This window comes from Hyla sarda, chromosome 3, assembly GCF_029499605.1.
Source record: "Hyla sarda isolate aHylSar1 chromosome 3, aHylSar1.hap1, whole genome shotgun sequence".
NCBI classification, from domain to species: domain Eukaryota; kingdom Metazoa; phylum Chordata; class Amphibia; order Anura; family Hylidae; genus Hyla; species Hyla sarda.
Window position 1 is genome coordinate 319,878,757 of NC_079191.1, and position 22,328 is coordinate 319,901,084.

At 42.2% G+C, this 22,328-nt stretch overlaps 1 protein-coding gene across 1 annotated transcript in view; it reads right to left on the reverse strand.

The window, feature by feature from the left end:
- KIF26B (kinesin family member 26B) overlaps nucleotides 1–22,328 on the reverse strand; it is a 405,428-nt gene that overhangs the window by 55,047 nt on the left and 328,053 nt on the right. The window contains exon 6 of the mRNA XM_056567177.1: nucleotides 11,735–11,941. Coding sequence (XP_056423152.1) covers nucleotides 11,735–11,941 — 207 coding nt within the window. The remainder of the gene's footprint in view (nucleotides 1–11,734; nucleotides 11,942–22,328) is intronic.

Here is a 22,328-nt window from a genome sequence, read left to right on the forward strand (position 1 = left end):
ACACTTTCTGTTGACACTTCCCAGACTCCAGAAGTAGATCCCATTTTAATTAAATATTTACAGAAATCGGGAAAAAATCCCAAAAAGGGAATAGACCGGAGTTTCAGATCGTGCCAGGATAAATTCCTGGACCTCTTGGGACCTATAGCCAAAATCATAGATATTACAGAAGAGGCTGCAGCCTCTGGCAACCCCATAGATATACCCACTATGAGGGGTTGGGCCCAAAGGGCTATGTGCCTTTTTGGAAATATAAATGAGGCCTTCTGTACAGAAAGGAGAAGGTCCATATTAATGAAGCTGGATCCACAGCTTACTCATTTGGCCACGTCTGAGTCCACCAACCCTACTGAAGGACTCCTTTTTGGAGATAACTTTGTAAAAGAGATATCTAAGTATGTAGGGTTATTCTCAAGCCTCGACAAGGCACAATCTAATCTGAAAAAAGTTTTTTTGGCAGGGCTGGGAAAAGCAGGGGCCGTTTTCCCAGCCGAGGTAACCAAAACAGATACCAATACCAATATAAAGGCCCCCAACCTCAACCAGAAAGGTCATCATCATTTGCCCCTTCGGTTACCCACCCACAGCCATTCTTTCCTACCCGTGGACGCCCATGGAGGGCAAGAGGCTTCAGAGGCGCCCAAAGATCCAGGCCTTCAGGTAAGTCACCCAGTTTCTTTCCATCCTCCAGTGGGCGGAAGACTCCTTCTTTTTTCCCAAAATTGGGATGCAGTATCTTCCGACCATTGGATCCTCTCAGTTGTGAAAGGTTATCAAATAGAGTTCATATCCCCTCCGATACAGACTCATTTTCCTCATCCCATACAGTTTTCAAAAGTAGATCAACTTCTTATCAATTCAGAAATCGAGGAGCTAGTTTCAAAAAATGCTATTATCCAAATTCCCCTCGATTCACCAGGTTTTGTGAGCAACCTCTTTCTGGTGAAGAAAAAAGACGGAGGTCACAGACCTGTAATCAATCTCAAGTTGTTGAACAACTTTGTGTATTACCGTCATTTCAAAATGGAGGGAATACATTTATTAAAGGATCTTCTTCTTCAAGAAGATTGGCTGATCAAAGTAGACCTGAAAGATGCTTACCTTACGGTCCCTATTCACCAATCTTCACAATCTTTTCTCCAATTTATTTGGAACAACATGAAATGGCAGTTTACTTGCCTTCCTTTTGGTCTTTCATCAGCCCCTTGGTGCTTCACCAAGTTGATGAAACCAGTTATAGCCATTCTGCGATCTCGGGGCGTTCGTCTAATAATTTACTTAGACGACATTTTGATTATGGCTTCCTCTCGTGCCCAGGCTTTTTCCCACATGAATTGGACACTATCTCTCTTATCTTATCTAGGCTTCCTGATCAACTACGACAAATCTGTTCTTATACCCTCTCAACAAATGGAATTTCTAGGCTTTTTGATAGATACTCGTTCGGCTCTTTTGAGTCTCCCTTTGAAGAAGTTAAAAACTATTCGCAGGGAGATTCGTTCTTTGCTGAACAAGGATATTATTTCTCTACGAGCCATTGCTCGGATAGTCGGTCTTTTATCAGCCTCAATTCAGGCCATTTTTCCTGCCCCCTTACATTACAGGGCCCTCCAACGATTGAAAATCCAACATCTTCAACAGGGCCTTGGGTATTCGGACGAGATACCATTATCCTCAGAAGCCAGAGAAGAATTGGTCTGGTGGCTCCATCATATCCAGGAATGGAATGGGAAGACGATTTTTCTTTCCAGACCAGATGTCATCTTGGAATCGGACGCCAGCCTGGTTGGCTGGGGCGCCCGTTTCGGATCCCTTTCTACGGGAGGCAAATGGTCTCCCACAGAATCTGTTCTTCACATCAATTGTCTAGAACTCAAAGCGGGATTTTTCGCCCTGAAGAGTTTCATAAGAGACATGTCCCATTGCTGTGTACTCCTTCGCATGGACAACATAACTGCTGTCCAATACATAAATCGATTAGGAGGGACAAAATCAGAACTGCTCGTCAATATTGCAAAAGAACTCTGGCACTTTTGTTTGGACAGGGATATTACCCTGAGAGCAGAATATCTTCCAGGATTATCCAATTCTGTAGCGGATTGGAACTCGCGTTATCTTACAGATTACAGCGACTGGAGATTGGATCCACTAATATTTCAACAACTCAATCTTCTTTGGGGACCCCTCTATCTGGACCTCTTTGCGTCCAGACTCAACCGCCAACTTCCCCGGTTCTTCAGTTGGCGTCCGGATCCAGAAGCACTAGGAGTAGATGCTCTTCTCCAATTTTGGCCTCACCAACCCTTATATGCCTTTCCCCCGTTCAATCTGATTTCCAGAGTTCTCATTCAAACTCTCCTTCACAAATCTACAATAGTCCTGATCACTCCGTGGTGGCCGACTCAATCTTGGTTCCCACAAATTCTCAGCATGGTTCTGGATTTTCCCAGGATCCTTCCCCCATTACAAGACCTCCTATTAGATCCCTCCAACAACCCTCATCCGCTAATACTATCACAACAACTTCCTCTAGTTGCTTGGTTGATTTCGGGCCAACCTCTTTTGACCCAGACATTTCTTCATCAACTAGAACTATCCTCTCCGAAGCCTGGGCTCCAGGCACCAGGACAGCTTACCGATCAGCCTGGAAGTTTTGGGCTGATTGGTGCGCACAAAGGCACTTGGATCCCATTCGTGCACCTCTCCCCCACTTCTTGAACTTTTTATTTAAATTATTTGATGATGGTAAGGCTTATCGCACCATTAATCTTTATCGATCAGCAATTTCCTTTTACCATGAACTTGTCAACGCCATTCCCATTGGACAAATCCCTATTGTATGTAAACTACTTAGAGGTATTCGACTTAAACGTCCCCCAGCACCTAAATATCATTCTACATGGGATGTCAATTTGATCTTGAATCTCTTTAATTCTTGGGAAGATAATGACGCCCTGTCGCTTAAACTCCTCTCTTTTAAACTTACTACTCTTCTATGTTTGATTTCCATCAAAAGAGTTTCTGATGTCAAGGCCCTTGATATATCTCTTCGCCAGTTCTCCCCTCAAGGTGTTGTGTTTAAGATCAACAGAAGAACTAAAACTAACATTCAGGAAGTTTTCTATCCGGCTTTTCCTCACAATGATAAGCTCTGTGTGGTCAGATGTCTCAAGTCTTATGAAGCTAAGACAATTCCCATCAGGAATAGTTCCTATTCTCAACTCCTTATATCTTATTGCAAACCGCATTTACCGGTTTCTTCTGCCACCCTTGCTAGGTGGGTTAGACAAGTCATGTCTTTTGCCCACATAGACATTTCTCTTTTTGGCGCCCATTCCACTAGAGGAGCAGTTTCCACCAAACTCTTACAATCAGGTGGCTCTCTTGCCGACCTTCTCAAAGCTGCAGATTGGTCTTCTGAGTCTACCTTTAAAACCTTCTACTTTAGACCGGAATCTCATGTTTCTATGTCTATGCTTTAATTTAGTTGTTAGTATTATCAATGTTATTCTATGCATTGTAGCTTTGAACTTGCATATAATGCGAATGCCTCCTGTCTGATATAAAATTGAAGATTTTCCTAAACCAGTTAACGGAAAATATAGATTTTATGAAAGACAGGAGGCGAGCATTATCCCTCCCTATTTCCCATCCCTGTTATTTTTCTAATTTTGTCGTTTCAGCATATTAAGAAATTTGACTTCGGAACATGCTGGACCTCACTCGTTTGTTCATGGATTCTACTACTGGTGTTTCTACAATTCTACCTACATTTCACTGCGTGAAGAACGTCAGCTTCACCTTCATCTTCTCACCTGTATCTTCTTCAGTAGTCTTCAAGGTTTTTGGATTCTCCTTCAAGTTGAACTGGTTGTACTTTTATTTCGGGTCACACAAAGAAAGAGGACTAATGACAGTCAATGGGTCCTTATATAACCTGGGATACACACCTATTGGATACCTGTTGTGACAGCATGTTTGTGTGTGCTTACCTGACACCTGCGTGTGTTATCAAAGTTTTTTCTCTGTATTACTTGAATATTACGTTCTTGGGCTGCTATGTGTTTGCAGTAAAGAAAGATATTGCATATAATGCTCGCCTCCTGTCTTTCATAAAATCTATATTTTCCGTTAACTGGTTTAGGAAAATCTTCAATTCTCCCTCCTGCTTTTACTAGAGCAATAATATATTCTTAAATAATATCACAAGCATATACTTTTGCTATTTAAATTAACATTTCCATTTTATTTTTGCAACCCACAATACGTACTGAATAATTCCATAGAGCTCCAAATTTAATGGACAGACATAGTTAAAGGGGTACTTCGGCCCTAAGACATCTTATCCCCTATACAAAGGATAGGGGATAAATTGCCTGATCGCCTCCTTTCATGCAGCACCCCGCTATCATCAGACTTCAGAGCAAACATCGCTCCGGGTCTGATGAATCATGATCACAGGGGCGGAGTATCTTGACAACACGGCTCTGCCCCCATGTGATGTCACGCTCCGCCAGCCTATGGGAGGGGGCGTGGCAGGAAAAAATAACAATGCTTATTGTTGAAAACATATGACATAAATATTAAAAGGTGGTACAAAATAATGCTGGCCCCATATGTAAGGGCGTACAAATCACTGACATAGCATAGATATAAGTGCACGTATACTTGGTATCAGCAGATTACACTATGCGCTACAAATAAAGTGCAGGTGCATATAAGTACATGGAGCTACAAATGAGCCAGCAGCAGAGCGAAAAGTCAGATACCCACATGTATAGGCGAAAAGTGTAGCCAGGAGACGTCCACCCCTACGACCGTTTCGGACAGAGGTCCATCTTCCGCGAGTGGCTCTCTCATGATAGGGGTAGACTTGCATTGAGGGGGCGGGACGTGACGTCACTCGACGGAGCGTGACGTCACGAGGGGGTGTGCGTGAACACGGAAGCCAGCACACAGCGTTCGGAACTCAATGTTTCGGACGCTGGGTAGCGGAGTAACCCTTTAAGGACCAAGCCCATTTTCACCTTAAGGATCAGAGCGTTTTTTGCACATCTGACCACTGTCACTTTAAGCATTAATAACTCTGGGAAGCTTTTACTTTTCATCCTGATTCTGAGATTGTTTTTCCATTACATATTCTACTTTATGTTAGTGGTATAATTTGATGACACATTTGAAAATTTTGAATTTTTTTGACTTTGAAACTCTCTGCTTACAAGGAAAATGGACATCCCAAATAAATTATATATTGATTCACATATACAATATGTCTACTTTATTTTTGCATCATAAAGTTGACTTTTAGTTTTTACTTTTGGAAGATACCAGAGGGCTTCAAAGTTGAGCATCAATTTCAAAGTATTCAAAACGACATTCAGAAAGTGTGTTAACCCTTTAGGTGTTTCACAGGAATAGCAGCAAAGTGAAGGAAAAAATTCAAAATCTTAGTTTTTTTACACTCGCATGTTCTTGTAGACCCAGTTTTTTTAAATTTTACAAAGGGCAAAAGGAGATAAATCCCCCCAAAATTTGTAACCCAATTTCACTTGAGTAAGGAAATACCTCATATGTGGATGTAAAGTGCTCTGTGGGTGCACTAGAGGAGAAGAGAAGGAGCATCAATGGGATTTTGGAGAGTGAATTTTGCTGAAATGGTTTTTGGGGGGCGTGTTGCATTTAGGAAGCCTCCTATGGTGTCAGAACACCAGAAAAAAAAAACACATGGCACACTATTTGAGAAACTACAATCCTCAAGGCATGTAACAAGGGGTACAGTGAGCCTTAACACCCCACAGGTGATTGATGACTTTTTGGTAAAGTCGGATGTGTAAATGAAAATTTTAATTTTTTCCACTAAAATGCTGGTGTTACCCCAAATTTTTCATTTTCACAAGTGGTAATAGGAGAAAAAGCCTTGCAAAATTTGTAACCCCATTTTGTATGGAAATACTCCATATGTGGATGTAAAGTGCTCTGCGGGCAAACTTCAATGCTCAGAAGAGAAAGAGCACCATTGAGCTTTTGGAGAGAGAATTTGGTTGGAATAGAAGTCGGGGGTCATGTGCGTTTACAAAGCCCCACATGTGACCCTATTTTGGAAACTACACCCCTCACAGAATTTAATAAGGGGTGCAGTGAGCATTTACACCCCACTGGCGTTTGACAGATCTTTGGAACAGTGGGCTGTGTAAATGAAAAATTTTATTTCTCATTTTCACGGACCAATGTTCCAAAAATCTGTCAGACACCTGTGGGGTGTAAATGCTCACTGCACCCCTTATTACATTCCGTGAGGGGTGTAATTTCCAAAATGGGGTCATGTGGGGGGGGGGGTCCACTGTTCTGGCACCATGGGGGATTTGTAAACACACATGGCCTTCAATTTCTCTCTCCAAAAGCCCAATGGCGCTGCTTCTCTTCTGAGCATTGTAGTTCGCCCGCAGAGCACTTTACATCCACATATGGGGTATTTCCATACTAGTAAAATCTACAAATTTTGAGGGGCCTTTTTCCTATTTTCCCTTGTGAAAATGAAAAATTTAGGGTAACACCAGAATTTTAGTGACATTTTGTTTTTCATTTTCACGTCCAACTTTAACGAAAATTTGTCAAACACCTGTGGGGTGTTAAGGCTCACTATACTCCTTGTTACGTTCCATGAGGGGTGTAGTTTCCAAAATGGGGTCACATGTGGGTATTTATTGTTTTGCGTTTATGTCAGAACTGCTGTAAAATCAGCCACCCCTGGGCAAATCACCAATTTAGACCTCAAATGGTGTGCTCTCACTCCTAAGCCTTGTTGTGCACCCACAGAGCACTTTGCATCCACATATGGGGTATTTTCGTTCTCAGGAGAAATTGTGTTTACAAAAATTGTCCGGGCTGTCCGGGCATGCTGGGAGTTGTAGTTTTGCAACATCTGGAGGTCCGCAGGTTGAAGACCACTATTGGGTTCAAAATCTTTAATTTTTTAGATTTTGCACCTAAAAATAGGGTACGTCTTATACGCCGGTGCGTTCTATAGGGAGAAAAATACTATTATTACAGGAAACTATTATTACAGGAAATAATTATTTCCATTAAGGTTTACACTGTCATTAAACATTTTGTGTGGAGCTATTTTAGGGAAATTAAAAGGGGTCATGGGTTAAAAGACTGGTTCCACAAGAAGATATTATGGAGGAAATTTATCAAAACCTGTGTAGAGTAAGAGTGGTGCAGTTTCCCATAGTTATTCACCTTTTTGACTTTAGATATGAACTTGATTAGTGGTATAACCCCTTTAATAAGTTATTATAGGCAATGCTCCCCCTTGTTTGGGAATGTTACAGTTACATCTGTTTAGGATATAAGGCATACAGCGGACCTCAGACCTGATCTAACACATTTCAGTTTATTTGGTCTCGGCACTGACAGAACCTATGCTGTCTGAACTAGCACTCTGCACTCTACTTACCAGTCTGGAAAACAAGAAAGTTTCTGCTGTCTGGAGCGCCAAAAATATGGGTTTTTACTGAATGCACCAGAATTCTGGCTAAACTTGTACAAAACAAAAGGGAAAAGGGTGCATGATTTAGAGGGAACAGGCTTGAAATGTGACAGTGTATGCCACCATTTCACTGTAAAGTAAGCTAACCAATATGTGGAACACATACTAAAAACTACCCCTGATATAAGTCAGCATACTGGCATATCATAGTCACCTATTTTACTATCATCGTCCATTGACAGTAAGGGTGTGTACGCTGTGGTATACGCTGTCATACAAGTCACGAGGGTTTTTAACGTATACCTAGCCGTAAACAAAAGTGTCTAAGGCTGGGTTCACATCACGTTTTTGCCATACTGTTTTTAATCCATTTTACTAAAGAAAACTGTATGGCAAAAAAACGGATGGAACAGTATGGAAAAAAGTAAACCGTAAGCGTTTTTAAACAGTATACTGTTTTTAAAAGTGCATACAGTTCTGTCAGTTTTTATAGAAAAAAAAACATACATTTTTGAAAATGTTGTACATTTTTAATGGGCGGGGTTTTGGGTGGAGACTTTAGGATGCAAATGCGCATGTGCAAAGTAACCACGGTTTTGACTCCGGTTTAAGAACCGTACTGCAACCGCATACTTTTTTTTAACATGGACATCAATGGGAAACGCACATGTATACGTTTCCATACGGGAAAAACGTATACGGTTTTTACTTTGCACATGCGCATTTGCATCCTAAAGTCGTCGTCCCCCAAGACCCCTCCCATTAAAAATGTACACAATTTTCAAAAACGAATGGGTTTTTTTTTCTATAAAAACTGACGGAACTGTATGCACTGTATACTGTTTAAAAAAGCATACGGTTTACTTTTTTCCATACTGTTCCATCCGTTTTTATGCCATACGGTTTTCTTTAGAAAAACAGATTGAAAACAGTATGGCAAAAACGTGATGTGAACCCAGCCTAACATGTCTGGTAAGAGACACCACATTTATCATACAGAGCGATAAATGTTGTCCATTTTAATATTGTTTGGTCTAGGTATGCTGTCTAAATATCAGACTGAATTAGTAACTCTGCCCCATTATATTAGGGAACTATAACACATTTGAATATTATGAAGTGTTGTTGTTGTAGACATCCTAGACACTGTCGGTAAGAAGGCTGTATCTGGATGTCCTCATATGTTATGTTATGGTGCTACCACCGTACTTCAGTCCATAGGAGGGAATTCTGAATAGAAAAACACAACCTAAGCAAGAATAGGAGACCAAACAGTAGCTGTAGCAATCGGTTCAGTGCCCTCCTTCACACATGCTGCGGTGAAAGGAAAATTCTGCAGCGTCTGCTTTTTCCTCTTGTGTTGTGTGTTCATGATAAAATCAACACAAAAGCACATCAATGATACATTTAGCACATTGAACGCTGAGGTAGCTTCATTACAATTCATGAATTTCTGCTCACATATAATCAGCTCTATTACTCCACAACCCTGGCTCTGGCAAACGTTATCTAGTACCGGTGTGGCATGGGTATTACTGGCAAAAATTTATAGGTCATAAAAAATATAGGGATGGCTTCTTAATGTTTAAAGGCATAAAACACACTTGAATTGCAAATTAATGAGCTGTGATTTAAAGCTGAGATGGAACTTCCATTTTCTACTGAGCAAAAAGCATTGCTGAATTAGTTACAACATAGTAGGAGATGAAATAACCAATACAGTTATCTCTAATTTCCAGCATGTGCCAATGTTTTTGTAATGGGTTGTACAGAATTGGTCTACAATATACTGCAGTGTACACTGTGGGATGAGAGGTCTGTATCTGGAACTGAAATATGCTGTAGTGAACACAGTGGGGGTCTTCAAATCTTCAATAGCAATATACTGCAGTGTACACTGTAGGGTGAGAGGTCTGTATCTGGAACTGAAATATGCTGTAGTGCGCATAGTGGGGGGTCTTCAAAACTTCAATAGCAATATACTGCAGTATACACTGTGGGATGAGAGGTCTGTATCTGGAACTGAAATATGCTGTAGTGAACACAGTGGGGGTCTTCAAATCTTCAATAGCAATATACTGCAGTATACACTGTGGGGTGAGAGGTCTGTATCTGGAACTGAAATATGCTGTAGTGAACACAGTGGGGGTCTTCAAATCTTCAATAGCAATATACTGCAGTGTACACTGTGGGGTGAGAGGTCTGTATATGGAACTGAAATATGCTGTAGTGAACACAGTGGGGGTCTTCAAATCTTCAATAGCAATATACTGCAGTATACACTGTGGAATGAGAGATCTGTATCTGGAACTGAAATATGCTGTAGTGCGCATTGTGGAGGATTTCAGCAATAGAAAAAATAAAGCAGTGTTGAGATATCTAGGTATGAAACATACTGTAGAGTGAGAGTCTTGAAAGTCAAGCACTGAGGTACAGTATACGCTCATAGGGGGGTATATATCAAAGGATTTATGTTTTTTTTTTCATGTAACTTTGGCGCAACACTTTGGCGCATCTTCTCCACTGTCATTTTTACAACTTTCTCAAAATGGACACGCCCCCTGACGAAGACCATACGCGAAACGTGCGTTGGGGTGTTGTTGCTTGGTGTTCCTGGCTTGTGGGTTTATGACAGGTGTATTTTCTCTTTTCCAATTTTTGGTCTTTATTTTGTTTATATTACTGTATTGCTGCTCCCTATTTTATACTTATGTATGTCAGATGTTATATCTACATTGTACTACACTAGGAATCTGCAGTCTTGTCAGTTATATATTGTACATGTTCTTTATTGAATACCTACATTACCCATACCAGATTCACCGGCACTTGTTGTCTCCTGTCCAAGGTCATCTTCTGCCTTCTTAATCATTTTAATTGTTTGTCTTATTCTGCTTAATAAAGATTGAAATACCTTTTTGAAATATTATCAGTATGGTGGGTCTCTTTGTTTTTTGGTTATAACTTTCTCAAAATCACACGGTCCTGTGTGTGATTTTAACTTTAGTCAGTAATTCATCATTTGCGCCAATCGATCAATTTTGCGCCTTTTGGTTTTTTTTTCACCGCCAAGAAATTTTGCACATAGAAAACACACTTAGCAATGTCACAAAATGTAAAGGCGTCAAAATACATTAAAACATTTTTTTATGTGAAAGCAGCGATGTCTCTGGGGCTGCGCAATACTATCCTACGACATAGTTGTCTCTGAGGGACCTTCACCCTCCGTTGAGCCAGCATTGGACATGGCCACACAGGTTCAGGAAAGGTAAAGCACTAAAGCAGTGGTCTCCAACCTGCGGACCTCCAGATGTTGCAAAACTACAACTCCCAGCATGCCCGGACAGCCAACGGCTGTCCGGGCATGCTGGGAATTGTAGTTTTGCAACATCTGGAGGTCTGCAGGGTGAAGGCAACTGCACTAAAGTAACCAAAAAAAAAAAAAACTACTCAAGTTGAAAATATAATCCATTTCCCATGGTGGCTATTAACCCCGCAAAAGAAAATAACTCCCGTCGCTTGCTGATATACTGCAGGAGGGACTCTGAAATGGCTGCTCTACAGGGTAACATACGCGTCCTCTGTGGTGGTAAGTTCTATGTAAAAGGCGCTGTGAACAGCTGATTTCAACATTTGAGCCAAAATTACTAACAACTTGCACCAAATGATAAATTTGGTGCATGTCCACAAAAACCTAAGGGTAAAAAGAAACTGTCAACAGGCAAAATTGATAAATACCCCCCCCCCCCCCCCATAGAGTACAGTAGATGAAATACAAGGTGTGAACACTTGAACATTTTTACCAACTACACAATTAAATATTTTCTTTTTGTGTAGAAAAATATTTAAGTGTGTATTTTGTAAAAAATGTTCAAGTGTTCACTGTGGGACTATGGGGGAGATTTATCAAAACCTGTCCAGAGGAAAAGTTGCTGAGTTGCCCATAGCAACCAATCAGATCGCTGCTTTCATTTTGCAGAGGCCTTTTCAAAAATGAAAGAAGAAATGTGATTGGTTGCTATGGGCAACTGGTCAGCTTTTTCTCTGCACTGGTTTTGATAAATCTCCCCCTACGTTCACACCTTGTATTTCAGTCAGTATTTTAGCCAAAACGAGAAGTGGACGCAATATTTGCCCCTTTTTCTTGTATTCTGGATTTTGGTGTAACCTGAACAGGCATAAAATGCAGTTTCTCATGAACAAATGTATGCAGCCTAATAAAACCAGTAAAATGTCGCCTACCTGTGAAGCATCTTGGGGGAACACAGCATCAAAGGCAAACATTTTCGGTGGGATCTGATTTCCTCTCTTCTGGAATGCATTCTGCCCTCCACAAGATAATGGGTCATAAAGCATGATCTGCTTCTTCCTTGGATCAGCTTTTAAGAAAGAGCTGGAATCAGTTGACTCCCCCACTAGTGTTGAACAGATACGCACCATGACCTTCACCTAGAATTTAAGATAAGGATAACTGTTTATTAATTGTATTTAGGGAAATAGGAAAACTAGATATGTACTGAAGTGATAAGCAATTCATACATGAGAAGAATGTGTACACCAGCTGTATATTTACCAATTAGTGTTGAGCGGCATAGGCCATATTCGAGTTATATGGACGAATATTCGCGGCCTTTTTTTACTATGCCCCATAACATTTGCATGCGCATTCACCATAAAATTCGCATGCGCATGCGCAATATGGCGTGATAAAAGAGCTAAAAGAAAGGAGGGATCAAGATGTGCGATAATTTGCATATGCGAATATTCGCATATGCGAATTTTCGGCCGCCTGCCAGTCTGAGGGTGCGTTCACACGGGGGTATTTGTCAGTGGATCCGCAGCTGCGGATCCGCTGACAAAGGCCCCTAAAGTGCTGCCCTCTTTGTGCATGCTAATAGCGGCAATCCGCCGCTACCAGCAGACACACTGCGATGTGCGAGTCGCAGTGTTTCCGCACATCGCGGCCGCTCCTCCGGCTCCCTGAGCTACACAGAGAGCGGCCGCTATGTGTGCAAGTACACTGCAGGGTAACTCGCACATCGCAGTGTGTCTGCTGGTAGCGGCGGATTGCCGCTATTAGCAGGCACAAAGAGGGCAGCACTTTAGGGGCCTTTGTCAGCGGATCCGCAACTGCGGATCCGCTGACAAATACGCCCGTGTGAACGCACCCTGAAACAGTAACTAGTATTGGAGCCTTGTTTACACCCCAAGCCGGAAGCAGGGAGGGATGATCACTGTGATGTGTACTGTGAAAAAAAAAATTTGAATATTCGTGAATTATCGCGCCAAAAACTAATACCAATACAGTATACGGCAATACTGTAATAATACCATAAAATATTTCAATACAAAACAAAAGATGACTATGCTCTGTGTGGACCCAACAGAAATCTGAACTGCCAATGATTTACCGCATTCCACATATGATATTTAAAAATGAACAGAAAAAGGCAAACTTCATGACAGCTGTGAACATGTGTGTACTCCACAAGGGAAAATATGTGTTATATCTACTAGTGGGAGAGAGAAAATAAAGACAAATTACAGTACATATTGATTCTCCTTCTGCAGCATCCAATCTCCCACTGATCTGAATGAGTAGACTATGCGCTATAACAGCATTATCAACCCTTAATGAACAACTCCCATGGCAATGGTCACCATTACTGAGCTCTGCTATTCCAGCTGTGTATGTAGATTAACCAACTCAACATCATCATGCGATCAGCATAAATTCCTTAGTATATCCCATATAGAGGTACATAAAATGATGCACTCACCAGGTCTGGAGGTATGTCGCTAACTCTTTATTGCATATCAGCGTACAGCGATGGAACTCGTACAGGGAGAGCGGACAGGTGGAGCGGGGTGGGGGAAGAAGGTGGGCGACGGTCCGTTCTCGCACTTGCACGCTTCGTCAGGCCCTGAAGGGCCTGACGAAGCGTGCAAGTGCGAGAACGGACCGTCGCCCACCTTCTTCCCCCACCCCGCTCCACCTGTCTGCTCTCCCTGTACGAGTTCCAGAAGGGCCTGACGAAGTGCGCAAGCGCAAGAACGGACCGTCGCCCACCTTCTTCCCCCACCCCGCTCCACCTGTCCGCTCTCCCTGTACGAGTTCCAGAAGGGCCCCTGAGGAAGCACGCAAGCGCGAGAACGGACCGTCTCCCACCTTCTTCCCCCACCCCGCTCCACCTGTCTGCTCTCCCTGTACGAGTTCCAGAAGGGCCTGACGAAGTGTGCAAGCGCGAGAACGGACCGTCGCCCACCTTCTTCCCCCACCCAGCTCCACCTGTCCGCTCTCCCTGTACAAGTTCCAGAAGGGCCCCTGACAAAGTGCGCAAGTGCGAGAACGGACCGTCGCCCACCTTCTTCCCCCACCTGTCCGCTCGACCTGTCCGCTCTCCCTGTACGAGTTCCAGAAGGGCCTGACGAAGCGCGCAAGTGTGAGAACGGACCGTCGCCCACCTTCTTCCCCCACCCCGCTCCACCTGTCCGCTCTCCCTGTACGAGTTCCATCGATGTACGCTGAGATGCAATTAAGAGTTAGCGACATACCTCCAGACCTGGTGAGTGCATCAGTTCTATGTACCTCTATATGGGATATTTCTTGGACTGATTCATGATAGCATCGGGAAGGTCTGATAGCCGTGTTAGCCTAGCAGAGTATTGTGCTATGTGGATCAGCAGTGCCGGGCACTCTTGATATTGGATTGTATAAATTCCTTAGTGTTTCCAGTAGTACATAGGACCTAAAGCAGGTACTGAACAACGGTATAAACCCCAAAGAACATGGGTAAAACTAATCACATATTTCTTAGGCCTCGATCACATCAGCGTTGTGCTCCGTTGTGACACCTGACGGACCCAATTCAAAAATACTCAGCTGCATAAAATATAGACGCAAAAAAGAGGAGGATTTAGTTTTATTTATGTTGTTGATAAAAAAAAACACAAGATGATGACCCATACAGTAAATACTATGTTTTCCCAGTTGCAGTTTTGAAACAGCATATTAACACTGAAGGAAGCTAGTGCTAATATTTCACAACATTACAGGAGCTTTTTACTATAAAGAACAATCTGTGATGTGGCAGTAAACCCAATGAAGTGTAAGGTTATCAATGCAATGCTGGATGAATTGAACATTCTTAATTTTAGGGTCCTTTTTGGATGGGCAGACCGCTGCCTTATATGAGCACCTATCCAGTAGATTACTTTACAATAGGAAAGTATTTCCTACAAACACAATTAACTTTTTTTCAGTTGGAAAATCTATTTCTATTTCAACTTTTTTTCAGTTGGAAAATTCTTTTTTATTCCCTTCTTGGTCATGCAAGTCAAAGTGAAATAAGAAAACATATTGTAACTTTGATCCCACTTGTTAATAAATAATATACCTAGGATGCACTGCTTTACACAATGAAATTGTTTCCAATAAACTTGTTATAAAGCTCACCAAACAGCTAATGCACCTGCAGGACTTAAAGGGGTACTCCGGTGGAAAACATTTTTTTAAATCAACTGGTGCCAGAAAATGAGACAGATTTGTAAATGACTTCTATTAAAAAATCTTTAACCTTCCATTACTTTTTAGCAGCTGTATGCTACAGAGGAAATTATTTTCTTTTTGAATTTCTTTTTTGTCTTGTCCACAGTACTCTCTGCTGACACTTCTGTCCATGTCAGGAACTGTCCACAGCAGCATAGGTTTGCAATGGGGATTTTCTCCTGCTCTGGACAGTTCCTGATACAGGCATCAGGTGTCAGCAGAGAGCACTGTGGACAAGACAAAAAAGAAATTCAAAAAGAAAATAATTTCCTTTGTAGCATACAGCTGCTAAAAAGTACTGGAAGGTTTAAGTTTTTTTAATAGAAGTAATTTACAAATCTGTTTAACTTTTGGCACCAGTTGATTTAAAAAATAAAATAAAACATTTTCCACCGGAGTACCCCTTTAACAAACACAATCAAATTACCAAAAGTACAAAACATTGTACAGATTTTACTTAATCCTTATTTTTTGCTCTTTTTTCTTAGTATTTTTGGTTGTTTGGGTATAACAGCATTCACAGAAAATGTTAAATACATAAAAGTATCCCTTTGGCCATGACAAGTTAACAGCCTATTTCTACTGTTCCCATGATGTATTTTGTCTGTCTGTGTAGCCTCCATCAAAACAATATTTCTTGGCCTGAAGTGTGGATGACCAGGCATTCCACAACCTCTATAGTAACACCCAGCCCTATCCTCTGCCTTGTGAATGAGGTCTACAGCTTATACAAGTTCTGACTGGCAACCCCAGAGGCATGCAGGGGAACAGATAATCATTTGCTGCTCCCAGTGATGATATATTCTTGGAAGTAGCTAAATGAATTTATCGCGTAGTAATCATTCAGTGCAAGCATGAAGAAAAGCAAAGGAATTGGTTTGCAGAGACCAAGTCATTATCAGAGAGCCTTGGAGAGAAGAAACAAACAGGTTATTACAGGAGAGGAGAAAGTGAAAAGATACATTCTGGGAGAAGGCTCACTAGAAGATGCAATCTCCTATAGCTATTAGGAATGACTTAGATGCCACAGCTTTAAATCTAAGCATCACATGCACAGAGATCATGACTTCTGCCATGGTTCAGTGCCTGCGATAAGCCAGCACTGCAGGTAAGCCTCTAGTAGTTGTTTCCCATATCATTAAATTGCTTTAGATTAGAAGGTATGGTGGCTCTAAACCAATTTTTTATATCCTGATCTTCTTCGGCTCTATATTAGGAACAAATAGAAAGGAGAATTGCTTCCTTCTTTGATATATGTAACTACTTTATACTCACTAGAGTATACAGGCCTAAAATCCTGTTTCTATTCTGCCTGATAGACTTCTGCTTAAAGAGTACCTGTCACTAAATAAACTTTTCTAAACTAACTCGGGCTATGTTCCCTAACTACTCCTAACACCCCTCCAGCCCTTAAAAAAATTTCAGAGCTTTCTCACATAGCTTCTTGCTCACATAGTGCAATTTCTCAGCAGGAGAAAGTGGGCATTTCCCAGCAGGCATGACATCACTGAAGCCTGCTGGTGGATCACTTCCGCCCTAACATGGTTGCAGAGCTGTGATGAATAGATGACCTCAGGCTCTGTGCATGTTTCACTCTGTGTTGCAATCAGTGAGACTCTCCTGCAGCCAATCTGTGCAGAGAATTGATGGTGTGAGAATCTGTGGAGCTTTACTTTCTGTGCAGCTGTCAATCAAGCTCAGTGCAAAGAATTCACCAGTACTGTTAGGGTATGTTCACACTGCAGAATCTCCGCTTGCAGAATTCCGCGGGTGGAGACTCCGTCTGGCAGCCGCTGAAAATGCTTCGCCGGTAGAACCGCACGGCACTGCGCCGTCACCACTGATAGCTATGCAGTGCTCGTGGACTTCCATGCAAAGAAGGAAAATGTTCCTTCTTTGTGCGAAACAATTTCAGCGGCGGAATTGTCTTCCACTGAAATTCCTGAGTGTGAACGGGTCTCGCGAAAGACCCAGTCACAATGATGGTAATGTTCACTGCTCTGAATTCCACTCGTGAACGAAATTCTGCGGGAATTCCGCAGTGTGAACATACCCGAAGAGAGGTGGTGACCAACTTCTTAAAGGACAAGTCTCATGCCCGACAGTACAGAAAACCTGTAGGATAGGGGATAAGTTCTAGATCGTGGGGGTCCGAGTGCTGTGACCCCCCCGCGATCATCTGTGCGGAGCTCCGGCTCTCCCACAGAGATATATGGAGGGGGCATGGCGGCCGGGGCTCTGTATAAACGATAGCCCCCCGCGATCGAAAACTTATCTCCTATTCTGAGGATACATTATTCTTTAATAATTGACAATGCTGCAATAAGGAAAATGATTTTCCACCGTGCTTCTTTAAAGGATGTTTCCAGTATTATGCAATTGAAGCTCTAAGGATGTTTCCAGTATTATGCAATTGGGCTATGTGAATAAATTCTGCACCACGAGCATGGCATCAGTGATGGAAACATTCTAGACTGCTCCAGAGGTTTAGAGCTTATCCCGACAACCTTCTAAGGGCACAGGTTGCTACAGTGTATTAGTGATCCTTCTTGTAACAAGCCCTTCAACTGTGTCATTTAGTCACATTTTTGACTTTCCCTAACAACAACCAAAAATCATGAAAATGTAGAAGGAATCGAAACACCAAGTTTATTGGAAAGTGCTTAAACATTTCCTTATACAGTAGCTAAGATTAAAATACAATACTTGAATTTAGACATGCCTTTATAATACAAAAGACTCAATACAAAGAATATAGAAAAAGTCCATAGATGTGTACATAGGGATCTAGTCTAGCAGATACGTGTTTGGGTATTGTGTGCTCATACTGGAATAACTTTAAAGGGGTACTCCAGTGGAATTTTTTTTTTAAATCAACTGGTGCCAAACATTTTTACAGATTTATAAATTACTTCTATTTAATCCTTCCAGTACTTATCAGCTGCTGTATGCTCCAGAGGAAGTTGTATAATTATTTTCTCCCTGACCACATTTCTCTCTACTGACACCTCTGTCCATATCAGGAACTGTCCAGAGCAAATCCCCATTGCAAACCTCTCCTTCTCTGGACAGTTCCTGACATGGACAGAGGTGTCAGCAGAGAGCACTGTGGTCAGGCAGAAAATAATTATACCACTTCCTCTGGAGCATACAGCAGCTGATAGGTACTGGAAAAAGTGTATTCAAGAAAAAGTTCCATTTCAAAGATAAACTTTTCTAACAAGCACTAAATCTGATCCTTAACTATAGCAATGCCACACATTAAAGTGGCTATTTTGCTGCCTGGAGATTGTACAATTGCACAATATAATATCTGGTTGTGCGGCACATATTCATTCATGCGTGACTTAACCAATGCCAGGAATTTACAGCCTCAGAGCATCCGCTTCAGATGCTTTTTAAAGAGAACATTATAAAGATCAAACACAATTTACGGATTTAACATAGTTACATCGCTTTATGAAACATGACAGCAGCTACTCAACAATGTTCTAATTAGCCATGTCAAGAATATTTCATTCTTCCTTAAAGGCACAGTTCCATTTACAAACCTCACACAATTGCTCTTTATAAACTTTAAACACATGAATCATCACACTTTTATTCTAAAAACAAATGGGGCTTTAGGAGAAACCTTAGCGTATTAGAAGATATCAAGACCAAATGATGCAGTGTTGACAATGAGAAAACATGTGGCATACAGTGCATTCCACTACAGGCATAAATGTAGCTAACAATGTAATAATAAAAAGATATATTAGTTCTTATAAAAAGAAAAGTATATGCCTGGAGCATAATGTGATATTTTTATACATGATGTTTCTATTCTTCTACAGTTGGGAATTCTAGATACTTGGTAAGTGTGTGAGACAGTGGCTGTCACGTATCATAACAATCGCTTCCTTGTGGACCATTGCAGCCAATCAATGACAATGTCTAATCTTTGCAGAAAAGTTTAGAAAAGAAAAGTCTGATATGGGCAAACTGCTGCTTCTTCTCGGTTTTGATATATTGGGTCAAGTTTATCCAACCTAGTACTAGTATTAATTCACTTGCCTTAAAGGGGTACTCCAGCCTTAGAAAAACAGACCTTGCTGTGGCAGGCAACACCCAGGTCGCTACCCCCGATACGACTCGACCACACAGGTAACTGGGCAAGACGAAGTACAGAAGGATGAGGCACAGGCGTAGTCAGACTTAGCAGAAGGTCAGGGCAGGCAGCAAAGGTGCGTAGTCAAATAATGTAGCTGAAGGGTCAAAAAACACGTGCAAGGCAAACAGACAATAGGAACGCTTAATCTCAGGCTAGGGGCACTGAAGATCCGGCAGGGAAGTGTGGGAGGTGGAGGAACTTATAACTAAGGTACAGGTGATTACTTAATTATACAGCGTACTGGCCCTCAAAATTTCCGAGCTCTAGGGGACGGGGACATGCGTGCCGCAGCAGAGAAGCAGAGGAGGAGGCAGAAGGAGCATGTGGTATGTGACGGGCTGGGATTCACATGCGGGCGCATCCCACGATGTGAATCCCAGCCCCGCCGGCTGCAGCAGGAGACGCGGCCATAGCGGAGGCAGGCGAGAAGCGAGGAGGTGAGCGCTCACAGTTGGAGCGCCGGACAGGAGCGCTCACCGTAACAGTATCCCCCCCCCTTTGGTTTCCGCCTCTTTTTGGAGGACAAGAACTTCTGAATGAGGTCAAGGTCTAAAATGTTGTCCTGTGGCTCCCAAGACCTCTCCTTCCGATCCCAAATCCTTCCCAATCCACAAGGAAAAAACCTTCCAGAATTTCCATGATGATATAAACATCAGGGGTACCTGAGATGGGAGTAGGAGAAATGTCTTTTCTAGAGAAACAGTTATGAATAACAGATTTCAAGAGGGTGACATGAAAATAATTCAGGATCCGGAGAGAAGATGGCAGATGGAAAGAATAAGCCACAGAATTTAAACGTTTCTTGATCTTGTAAGGACCCAAATAGCAAGAACCCAGTTTATAACTGGGTACCTTAAAGCGGATATATTTGGATGACAACCATACTCTGTCTCCTGGAGAGAATTTGGGAAGAGAACGCCTTTTCTTGAACGCTTGAGACTTCATACGGGACGTGGCATATAAAAGGGAGTGACAAGTCTTCTGCCAGATAGAGGCGAAATACTGCACTTGTTCATCAGCCATGGTAATTCCGGAGGAAGAAGACAAGGGAAGAGGAGGACAAGGATGGAGTCCATAGACCACAAAGAAAGGTGAAGTCCCAGTGGATTCAGAATCCCTATAATTGTAAGAAAACTCTGCCCAGGGAAGTAAATCGGCCCAGTTCTCTTGAGGAGCAGAGACAAAATGGCGAAGATAGTCTCCCAAGACCTGGTTCACCCTTTCGACTTGTCCACTGGATTGGGGGTGATAAGCTGAGGAAAAGTCATGTTTAACTTGGAAACGGGAGCAGAGGGCCCTCCAGAACTTAGAGACGAACTGGACTCCACGATCGGAAACAATATGAGAGGGCAATCCATAAAAGCGAAAGATATGGCAAAGGAAAAGCTTAGCAAGCTGCGGTGCAGATGGTAATCCTGGCAGAGGTACAAAATTTGCCATTTTAAAGAATCGGTCTACTACAACCCAAATGACCATATTGCCGCCAGAAGGGGAAGGTCAGTAACAAAGTCTATTGCAATATCGGTCCAGGGCAGCTCTGAAACTGGCATGGGATGTAGAAGACCTGCAGGTTTGGAACGGGCACAGACCGAACAGGAATGGACAAAATCAACGACATCCCTTTTTAAAGTAGGCCACCAATACTGTCTGGAGATGATCTGCAAGTACTTACGTATTCCGGCATGACTGGCCAGAAGAGAGGACTCGGAGTCATGGCTCGGGAATACGTAAGTCTTCCCAGGAGGCCGGTGCTGTAGACTCGCAGGTGCTGCACAAATGAGTCGATCAGGAGGAATAATATGTTGAGGGTGAGATTCCTGGTCTTGAACATTTGAGCTCTTCTCTGCTGGACGGAAGTGAATATAAAAGTCAAATCTGGAGAAGAACAGAGACCAACGAGCCTGCTGGGGGTTGAGACGATGGGCAATCTGAAGATAGAGCAAGTTCTTGTGGTCAGAGAAAATAATAAGCGAATGTAAAGAGCCCTCAAAGAGATGATGCCATTCTTCCAAAGCCAGCTTTATTGCCAAGAATTTGCGATCTCCAATGGTATAGTTTTTCTCTGCTGGAGGGAAGGTCTTAGAGAAAAAAACTTAGGTTACAATTTTTCCTTCATGGTCTATTCACCCGTACAATATTCAGCACAGATTTGATGCGCAGGATTTTCTGCTGCAGATTTTAATGTAAACTGAATGACTGAACACAGCTTGAAATCCTGCGCATCAAATCTGCGCAGAATACTGTACGTGTGAATAGACCCTTAGCACCTTTTGCGTTAAAACTGCACCTGCTCCAACTGAAGAAGCATCCACTTCCAAAATAAATGGCTTGCTTGGATTGGGTCTAGATAAAACGGGAGCAGAGGAGGAGGTGGACTTTAACTGTTTCAAAGCTTCTTCAACCTCTGGAGTCCAGACCTTCGGATTAGCAGTCTTCTTGGTGAGAGAAAAGATGGGGGCTACCAAGGTGGAATAGTGAGGAAAAAATTGACGATAGTAATTGGCAAAGCCGAGAAAGCGCTGAATAGCTTTCAAGCCAGAAGGTTGTGGCCAGTCCAGTACTGCGGACAACTTGTTAGGATCCATTTGAAGACCTTTACTGGTAACAATATACCCCAGAAATGGAAGGCTGTTTTTTTTCAAAAGTACACTTCTCAAGTTTAGCATAGAGATGATTGTCTCGGAGATGCTGTAAAACTTGGCGGAGGTGAGAGCGATGAGTCTGCATATTGGGCGAGTAGATGAGAATGTCATCCAAATAGACCACAACACAGGAGTATAGGAGGTCACAAAATATGTCATTGACAAACTCCTGGAAGACTGCTGGAGCATTACAGAGTCCGAAAGGCATGACAAGATACTCGAAATGTCCATCACGAGTATTGAACGCTGTGTTTCATTCATCTCTTTCACGTATGTGGATCAAATTATAGGCCCCACAAAGGTCAAGTTTGGAAAAGATCCTCGCTCCACGGAGACGATCAAATAATTCTGAGATCAAAGGAAGTGGGTAGCGGTTCTTGACAGTAATTTTATTCAAGCCACAGTAGTTGATGCAAGGTCGAAAAGATCAGTCTTTTTTTTCCACGAAGAAGAATCCGGCTTCGGCAGGGGAGGATGACCTTCTGATAAATC